The 10,000-nt window shown below is 45.8% G+C and overlaps 1 protein-coding gene across 1 annotated transcript in view; it reads left to right on the top strand.

Moving 5' to 3' along the window:
- The window catches only part of adgrl3.1 (adhesion G protein-coupled receptor L3.1), a 319,635-nt gene that overhangs the window by 267,250 nt on the left and 42,385 nt on the right, over positions 1-10,000 (top strand). The window contains 1 exon segment of the mRNA XM_064926745.1: positions 3,199-3,419. Within this exon segment, the coding sequence (XP_064782817.1) occupies positions 3,199-3,419 (221 nt within the window).

Here is a 10,000-nt window from a genome sequence, read left to right as displayed (position 1 = left end):
TGTGTTCTCTAGTAGTCTCCCATCTAACCCCTACATCTCTCCTGTCCTCCTGTGTTCTCTAGTAGTCTCCCGTCTAACCCCTACATCTCTCCTCTCCTCCTGTGTTCTCTAGTAGTCTCCCATCTAACCCCTACATCTCTCCTCTCCTCCTGTGTTCTCTAGTCGTCTCCCGTCTAACCCCTACATCTCTCCTCTCCTCCTGTGTTCTCTAGTAGTCTCCCATCTAACCCCTACATCTCTCCTCTCCTCCTGTGTTCTCTAGTAGTCTCCCATCTAACCCCTACATCTCTCCTCTCCTCCTGTGTTCTCTAGTTGTCTCCCGTCTAACCCCTACATCTCTCCTCTCCTCCTGTGTTCTCTAGTAGTCTCCCGTCTAACCCCTACATCTCTCCTCTCCTCCTGTGTTCTCTAGTAGTCTCCCGTCTAACCCCTACATCTCTCCTCTCCTCCTGTGTTCTCTAGTAGTCTCCCGTCTAACCCCTACATCTCTCCTCTCCTCCTGTGTTCTCTAGTAGTCTCCCGTCTAACCCCTACATCTCTCCTCTCCTCCTGTGTTCTCTAGTAGTCTCCCATCTAACCCCTACATCTCTCCTCTCCTCCTGTGTTCTCTAGTAGTCTCCCGTCTAACCCCTACATCTCTCCTCTCCTCCTGTGTTCTCTAGTAGTCTCCCGTCTAACCCCTACATCTCTCCTCTCCTCCTGTGTTCTCTAGTAGTCTCCCGTCTAACCCCTACATCTCTCCTCTCCTCCTGCATTCTCTAGTAGTCTCCCGTCTAACCCCTACATCTCTCCTCTCCTCCTGTGTTCTCTAGTAGTCTCCCGTCTAACCCCTACATCTCTCCTCTCCTCCTGTGTTCTCTGGTAGTCTCCCATCTAACCCCTACATCTCTCCTCTCCTCCTGTGTTCTCTAGTAGTCTCCCGTCTAACCCCTACATCTCTCCTCTCCTCCTGTGTTCTCTAGTAGTCTCCCATCTAACCCCTACATCTCTCCTCTCCTCCTGTGTTCTCTAGTCGTCTCCCGTCTAACCCCTACATCTCTCCTCTCCTCCTGTGTTCTCTAGTTGTCTCCCGTCTAACCCCTACATCTCTCCTCTCCTCCTGTGTTCTCTAGTAGTCTCCCGTCTAACCCCTACATCTCTCCTCTCCTCCTGTGTTCTCTAGTAGTCTCCCGTCTAACCCCTACATCTCTCCTCTCCTCCTGTGTTCTCTAGTAGTCTCCCGTCTAACCCCTACATCTCTCCTCTCCTCCTGTGTTCCCTAGTAGTCTCCCGTCTAACCCCTACATCTCTCCTCTCCTCCTGTGTTCTCTAGTTGTCTCCCGTTTAACCCCTACATCTCTCCTCTCCTCCTGTGTTCTCTAGTAGTCTCCCGTCTAACCCCTACATCTCTCCTCTCCTCCTGTGTTCTCTAGTAGTCTCCCGTCTAACCCCTACATCTCTCCTCTCCTCCTGTGTTCTCTAGTAGTCTCCCGTCTAACCCCTACATCTCTCCTCTCCTCCTGTGTTCCCTAGTAGTCTCCCGTCTAACCCCTACATCTCTCCTCTCCTCCTGTGTTCTCTAGTAGTCTCCCATCTAACCCCTACATCTCTCCTCTCCTCCTGCGTTCTCTAGTAGTCTCCCGTCTAACCCCTACATCTCTCCTCTCCTCCTGTGTTCTCTAGTTGTCTCCCGTCTAACCCCTACATCTCTCCTCTCCTCCTGTGTTCTCTAGTAGTCTCCCGTCTAACCCCTACATCTCTCCTTTCCTCCTGCGTTCTCTAGTAGTCTCCCGTCTAACCCCTACATCTCTCCTCTCCTCCTGTGTTCTCTAGTAGTCTCCCATCTAACCCCTACATCTCTCCTCTCCTCCTGTGTTCTCTAGTAGTCTCCCGTCTAACCCCTACATCTCTCCTCTCCTCCTGTGTTCTCTAGTAGTCTCCCATCTAACCCCTACATCTCTCCTCTCCTCCTGTGTTCTCTAGTCGTCTCCCGTCTAACCCCTACATCTCTCCTCTCCTCCTGTGTTCTCTAGTAGTCTCCCGTCTAACCCCTACATCTCTCCTCTCCTCCTGCGTTCTCTAGTAGTCTCCCGTCTAACCCCTACATCTCTCCTCTCCTCCTGTGTTCCCTAGTAGTCTCCCGTCTAACCCCTACATCTCTCCTCTCCTCCTGTGTTCTCTAGTAGTCTCCCGTCTAACCCCTACATCTCTCCTCTCCTCCTGTGTTCTCTAGTAGTCTCCCATCTAACCCCTACATCTCTCCTCTCCTCCTGCGTTCTCTAGTAGTCTCCCGTTTAACCCCTACATCTCTCCTCTCCTCCTGTGTTCTCTAGTAGTCTCCCATCTAACCCCTACATCTCTCCTCTCCTCCTGTGTTCTCTAGTAGTCTCCCGTCTAACCCCTACATCTCTCCTCTCCTCCTGCGTTCTCTAGTAGTCTCCCATCTAACCCCTACATCTCTCCTCTCCTCCTGTGTTCTCTAGTAGTCTCCCATCTAACCCCTACATCTCTCCTCTCCTCCTGTGTTCTCTAGTAGTCTCCCGTCTAACCCCTACATCTCTCCTCTCCTCCTGTGTTCTCTAGTAGTCTCCCGTCTAACCCCTACATCTCTCCTCTCCTCCTGTGTTCTCTAGTTGTCTCCCGTCTAACCCCTACATCTCTCCTCTCCTCCTGTGTTCTCTAGTAGTCTCCCATCTAACCCCTACATCTCTCCTCTCCTCCTGTGTTCTCTAGTAGTCTCCCATCTAACCCCTACATCTCTCCTCTCCTCCTGTGTTCTCTAGTAGTCTCCCATCTAACCCCTACATCTCTCCTCTCCTCCTGTGTTCTCTAGTAGTCTCCCATCTAACCCCTACATCTCTCCTCTCTCTCCTGTGTTCTCTAGTAGTCTCCCGTCTAACCCCTACATCTCTCCTCTCCTCCTGTGTTCTCTAGTCGTCTCCCGTCTAACCCCTACATCTCTCCTCTCCTGTGTTCTCTAGTAGTCTCCCGTCTAACCCCTACATCTCTCCTCTCCTCCTGTGTTCTCTAGTAGTCTCCCATCTAACCCCTACATCTCTCCTCTCTCTCCTGTGTTCTCTAGTAGTCTCCCGTCTAACCCCTACATCTCTCCTCTCCTCCTGTGTTCTCTAGTCGTCTCCCGTCTAACCCCTACATCTCTCCTCTCCTGTGTTCTCTAGTAGTCTCCCGTCTAACCCCTACATCTCTCCTCTCCTCCAGATTGCGTGTGCCGTCTTCGCGGCCCTGCTCCATTTCTTCTTCCTGTCAGCGTTTACCTGGATGTTCCTAGAGGGGGTTCAGCTGTACATCATGCTAGTGGAGGTGTTTGAATCAGAGCACTCCAGAACCAAGTACTTCTACCTGGCTGGGTACGGGGTTCCTGCTGTTATAGTGGCCGTCTCCGCTGCTGTGGACTACAGGAGCTACGGCACAGACAGAGTGTGAGTAGGGAGGGAGGGAGGGAGGGAGGGGGGAGTGAGGGAGGGAGGGAGGGAGGGGGGGATATGGTTAACCAGATGTTATTGTGGCTGTGGGAGGGAGGGAGGGAGGGAGGGAGGGAGGGAGGGAGGGAGGGAGGGAGGGAGGGAGGGAGGGAGGGAGGGAGGGAGGGAGGGAGGGAGGGAGGGAGGGAGGGAGGGAGGGAGGGATATGGTTAACCAGATGTTATAGTGCCTGTGGGAGGGAGGGAGGGAGGGAGGGAGGGAGGGAGGGAGGGAGGGAGGGAGGGAGGGAGGGATGGAGGGAGGGAGGGAGGGAGGGAGGGGGAGGGAGGGAGGGAGGGAGGGAGGGAGGGAGGGAGGGAGGGAGGGAGGGAGGGATATGGTTAACCAGATGTTATAGTGTCTGCTATATTGAACTATGGGAGTTACGGAACGGACAGTGAGCATATATTGTATAGTAGAGTATTATATAGTATATTAGTATAATATAGAAGTAGTATATGGTAAAGTAGAATAATATAGTATAGTAGTATAATATAGTAAAGTAGTATAATAAAGTAAAGTGGTATAGTATAGTATATTATAGCAGTAGAGTATAATATAGTATTGGAGTATAATATAGTAAAGTAGTATAATATAGTATAGTAGTATATTATAGCAGTAGAGTATAATATAGTATTGGAGTATAATATAATAAAGTAGTATAATATAGTATAGTAGTATAGTATAGCAGTAGAGTATAATATAGTATTGCAGTATAATATAGTATAGTAGTATAATGTAGTAAAGTAGTATAGTATAGTGCACTCTAGTAGTATAGTGTATTATAGTATTACAATATCATATTGTAGTATATTATAGTATAGTATAGTAGAGTATTGTTTTGTATAGTATAGTAAAGTATAGTATAGTATAGTATAGTGATATATCACAGTCATATAGTTTGGTAGTATAGTATGGTATTGTTGTTTGGTATTATAGTACCATACTATACTGCTATTATATAGTATAATATATATATATATATAATACTAGTATAATATAGTATAGTAGCATAGTATAGTATAGTATAGTACAGTATAGTGGTATAGCAGTTTAGTATAGTATAATATATAATAATATAGTGGAGTGGTGAAGTATAGTATAGTAGTATAGTATGGTTTTATAGTATAGTATAATATTTAATAGTAGTATAGTATAGTATAGTAGTATAGTATGGTTTTATAGTATAGTATAATATTTAATTGTAGTATAGTATAGTATAGTGGTGTAGAGTCTTATAGTAGTTCAGTATAGTATCTTTGTGGGCCACTAGGACCATCACACGTACTCACACACAAACACACACACACACACACACACATACACACACACACACAAACACACACACACATACACGGCAGCATTTAAATTTAACCGTCAGGCAACACCAAGCAGGATTCCACATCAGATCAATATTTGATCAAATATCCCTCATTTAAATATAATGTTCTCGATTCAGAAGTAGAGTTGATCAATAATTCCAGTCGAGCTCAGCTCAACAAAGACCTGAAAATACAAGACCGTACCATAGAACTAGGTGCAACAGAACCGTACCATAGAACTAGGTGGAACAGAACCGTACCATAGAACTAGGTGGGACAGAACCGTACCATAGAACTAGGTGGAACAGAACCGTACCATAGAACTAGGTGGAACAGAACCGTACCATAGAACTAGGTGGAACAGAACCGTACCATAGAACTAGGTGGAACAGAACCGTACCATAGAACTAGGTGGAACAGAACCGTACCATAGATCTAGGTGGAACAGAACCGTACCATAGAACTAGGTGGGACAGAACCGTACCATAGAACTTGGTTGAACAGAACCGTACCATAGAACTAGGTGGGACAGAACCGTACCATAGAACTAGGTGGAACAGAACCGTACCATAGAACTAGGTGGAACAGACCGTACCATAGATCTAGGTGGAACAGAACTGTGCCATAGATCTAGGTGGAACAGAACCGTACCATAGAACTAGGTGGAACAGAACCGTACCATAGAACTAGGTGGAACAGAACCGTACCATAGATCTAGGTGGAACAGAACTGTGCCATAGATCTAGGTGGAACAGAACTGTGCCATAGATCTAGGTGGAACAGAACTGTGCCCACAGAGGAAAGCGCTCCCACCCCGTCCTCACCTTTTATCACTAAGGCATGAAATCTCACTGGCGCCACCTGTCAGTGTAGCAGACTGGATCTAACAGGCTCACTGGAGCCCAGTCCACTGTGGCAGCCTTTACTAGACTGAGGAAGTGTCCCCCCCCCGCACCCACCTCCCCAATGAAGCACATTAATGATGTTGTGAACGTGGGTTTGCTGTACAAACTCGTACTATTCTAAAAAAGTGACGCTGGCACAGCTCAGAGCCGGAATGACTGGCCAGTCGCACTTAAGTCCCATTCAGGGCCCATTATAAAAGGTGAAACTGACCCAGATTGATTGGCCAGTCGCATTGACTCTCATTGAGAGGCCATTCTAAAGGTGATTCTGGCTCAGCTAAGAGCCAGAATGACTGGCCAGTCGCACTGAGTCTAATTCAGGGCCCATTATAAAATGTGACACTAGCTCTGCTAGAGCCGTTATGGAGGTCACAGTGGCTCAGCCCAGACCCATAATGGAGCTCTGTCTAATGTGGCAGAAATTGGAAGATGAATAATTCAACTAGCAGGTCATGAATCAGTCGGCCATTTAAACCGGCTTAACACACACACACACACACACACACACACACACACACACACACACACACACACACACACACACACACACACACACACACACACACACACACAGAGAGAGAGAGAAAGACATCTGAGTGGAGCTCACTTGTGTTGTGATGAATTGATAAGTAAAGATATTCAGGGTTATTTAATATACCATGTGTCTGATAACATATTTTACTACCGCTTTTAACCTTGCGTGTGTGTGTGTGTGTGTGTGTGTGTGTGTGTGTGTGTGTGCGTGTGTGTGTGTGTGTGCGCACACTCTTGTCCTTTTCACCTTGTCCCAGTAATTTATCTACTTCATAAATACTGCTGGCGAGGGTTGCACCTATAACTCACTATTTAAAGAAACACACACACTACAATGTCATGTGGAGATCTAGGCGATGTCATATCTCTACACCTGGAGATAGCAATGATGTCATATCTCTACGTTTGGAGATAGCAGCGATGTCATATCTCTACATCTGGAGATAGCAGTGATGTCATATCTCTACACCTGGAGATAGCAGTGATGTCGTATCTCTACGTCTGGAGATCGCGAGATGTCATATCTCTACATCTGGAGATAGCAGCGATGTCATATCTCTACACCTGGAGATAGCAGCGATGTCATATCTCTACGTTTGGAGATAGCAGCGATGTCATATCTCTACACCTGGAGATAGCAATGATGTCATATCTCTACGTTTGGAGATAGCAGCAATGTCATATCTCTACACCTGGAGATAGCAGCGATGTCGTATCTCTACGTCTGGAGATAGCAGCGATGTCATATCTCTACATCTGGAGATAGCAGTGATGTCATATCTCTGCACCTGGAGATAGCAGTGATGTCATATCTCTACATCTGGAGATAGCAGTGGTGTCATATCTCTATGTATGGAGATAGCAGCGATGTCATATCTCTATGTATGGAGATAGCAGTGGTGTCATATCTCTACACATGGAGATAGCAGTGGTGTCATATCTCTACACCTGGAGATAGCAGTGATGTCATATCTCTACATCTGGAGATAGCAGCGATGTCATATCTCTACATCTGGAGATAGCAGTGATGTCATATCTCTACGTCTAGAGATAGCAGCGATGTCATATCTCTATGTATGGAGATAGCAGCGATTTCATATCTCTACACCTGGAGATAGCAGCGATGTCATATCTCTACACCTGGTGATAGCAGTGATGTCGTATCTCTACGTCTGGAGATAGCAGTGATGTCATGTCTCTACGTCTGGAGATAACAGTGATGTCATGTCTCTACGTCTGGAGATAACAGTGATGTCATGTCTCTACATCTGGCGATAGCAGTAATGTCATGTCTCTACATCTGGAGATAGCAGTGATATCATGTCTCTACATCTGGAGATAACAGTGATGTCATGTCTCTACGTCTGGTGATAGCAGTAATGTCATGTCTCTACATCTGGAGATAGCAGTGATGTCATGTCTCTACATCTGGAGATAGCAGTGATGTCATGTCTCTACATCTGGAGATAACAGTGATGTCATGTCTCTACATCTGGCGATAGCAGTGATGTCATGTCTCTACATCTGGACATAACAGTGATGTCATGTCTCTACATCTGGAGATAACAGTGATGTCATGTCTCTACATCTGGAGATAACAGTGATGTCATGTCTCTACGTCTGGAGATAACAGTGATGTCATGTCTCTACATCTGGCGATAGCAGTGATGTCATGTCTCTACATCTGGACATAACAGTGATGTCATGTCTCTACATCTGGAGATAACAGTGATGTCATGTCTCTACGTCTGGAGATAGCAGTGATGTCATGTCTCTACATCTGGAGATAGCAGTAATGTCATGTCTCTACATCTGGAGATAACAGTGATGTCATGTCTCTACATCTGGAGATAACAGTGATGTCATGTCTCTACATCTGGACATAACAGTGATGTCATATCTCTACATCTGGACATAACAGTGATGTCATGTCTCTACATCTGGAGATAACAGTGATGTCATGTCTCTACATCTGGAGATAACAGTGATGTCATGTCTCTACATCTGGAGATAACAGTGATGTCATGTCTCTACGTCTGGCGATAACAGTGATGTCATGTCTCTACATCTGGACATAACAGTGATGTCATGTCTCTACATCTGGACATAACAGTGATGTCATATCTCTACATCTGGACATAACAGTGATGTCATGTCTCTACATCTGGAGATAACAGTGATGTCATGTCTCTACATCTGGAGATAACAGTGATGTCATGTCTCTACGTCTGGCGATAACAGTGATGTCATGTCTCTACATCTGGAGATAACAGTGATGTCATGTCTCTACGTCTGGAGATAACAGTGATGTCATGTCTCTACATCTGGACATAACAGTGATGTCATGTCTCTACGTCTGGAGATAGCAGTGATGTCATGTCTCTACATCTGGACATAACAGTGATGTCATGTCTCTACGTCTGGAGATAGCAGTGATGTCATGTCTCTACATCTGGACATAACAGTGATGTCATGTCTCTACGTCTGGAGATAGCAGTGATGTCATGTCTCTACGTCTGGAGATAGCAGTGATGTCATGTCTCTACATCTGGACATAACAGTGATGTCATGTCTCTACATCTGGAGATAACAGTGATGTCATGTCTCTACATCTGGACATAACAGTGATGTCATATCTCTACATCTGGACATAACAGTGATGTCATGTCTCTACATCTGGAGATAACAGTGATGTCATGTCTCTACATCTGGAGATAACAGTGATGTCATGTCTCTACGTCTGGCGATAACAGTGATGTCATGTCTCTACATCTGGACATAACAGTGATGTCATGTCTCTACATCTGGACATAACAGTGATGTCATATCTCTACATCTGGACATAACAGTGATGTCATGTCTCTACATCTGGAGATAACAGTGATGTCATGTCTCTACATCTGGAGATAACAGTGATGTCATGTCTCTACGTCTGGCGATAACAGTGATGTCATGTCTCTACATCTGGACATAACAGTGATGTCATGTCTCTACATCTGGACATAACAGTGATGTCATATCTCTACATCTGGACATAACAGTGATGTCATGTCTCTACATCTGGAGATAACAGTGATGTCATGTCTCTACATCTGGAGATAACAGTGATGTCATGTCTCTACGTCTGGCGATAACAGTGATGTCATGTCTCTACATCTGGAGATAACAGTGATGTCATGTCTCTACGTCTGGAGATAACAGTGATGTCATGTCTCTACATCTGGACATAACAGTGATGTCATGTCTCTACGTCTGGAGATAGCAGTGATGTCATGTCTCTACATCTGGACATAACAGTGATGTCATGTCTCTACGTCTGGAGATAGCAGTGATGTCATGTCTCTACATCTGGAGATAGCAGTGATGTCATGTCTCTACATCTGGAGATAGCAGTGATGTCATGTCTCTACATCTGGACATAACAGTGATGTCATGTCTCTACGTCTGGAGATAGCAGTGATGTCATGTCTCTACATCTGGACATAGCAGTGATGTCATATCTCCCTTCAGAGAGGTTTATTTATTTATCAGGTGCTCACTGTCTGTCTGTCTGTCTGTCTGTCTGTCTGTCTGTCTGTCTGTCTGTCTGTCTGTCTGTCTGTCTGTCTGTCTGTCTCTCTGGGTTATGTATGTTCTGTGTGTATATTCAGTCTCTCTCTCTATCCTTCTCCCTCGTTCCCTCTCTCCCTCCTGTGCTTACTACTGGGCTTTTGGCATGTCTGATTTATGTTATCTCTCTCTCCCACTCTCTCTCTCCCTCTCTCTCTCTCTCTCTCTC

This window comes from Oncorhynchus masou, chromosome 20 (assembly GCF_036934945.1).
Source record: "Oncorhynchus masou masou isolate Uvic2021 chromosome 20, UVic_Omas_1.1, whole genome shotgun sequence".
NCBI classification, from domain to species: Eukaryota; Metazoa; Chordata; class Actinopteri; order Salmoniformes; family Salmonidae; genus Oncorhynchus; species Oncorhynchus masou.
Note: the sequence above shows the minus strand (reverse complement) of the source record. Positions and strands in the feature narration are given on the sequence as shown.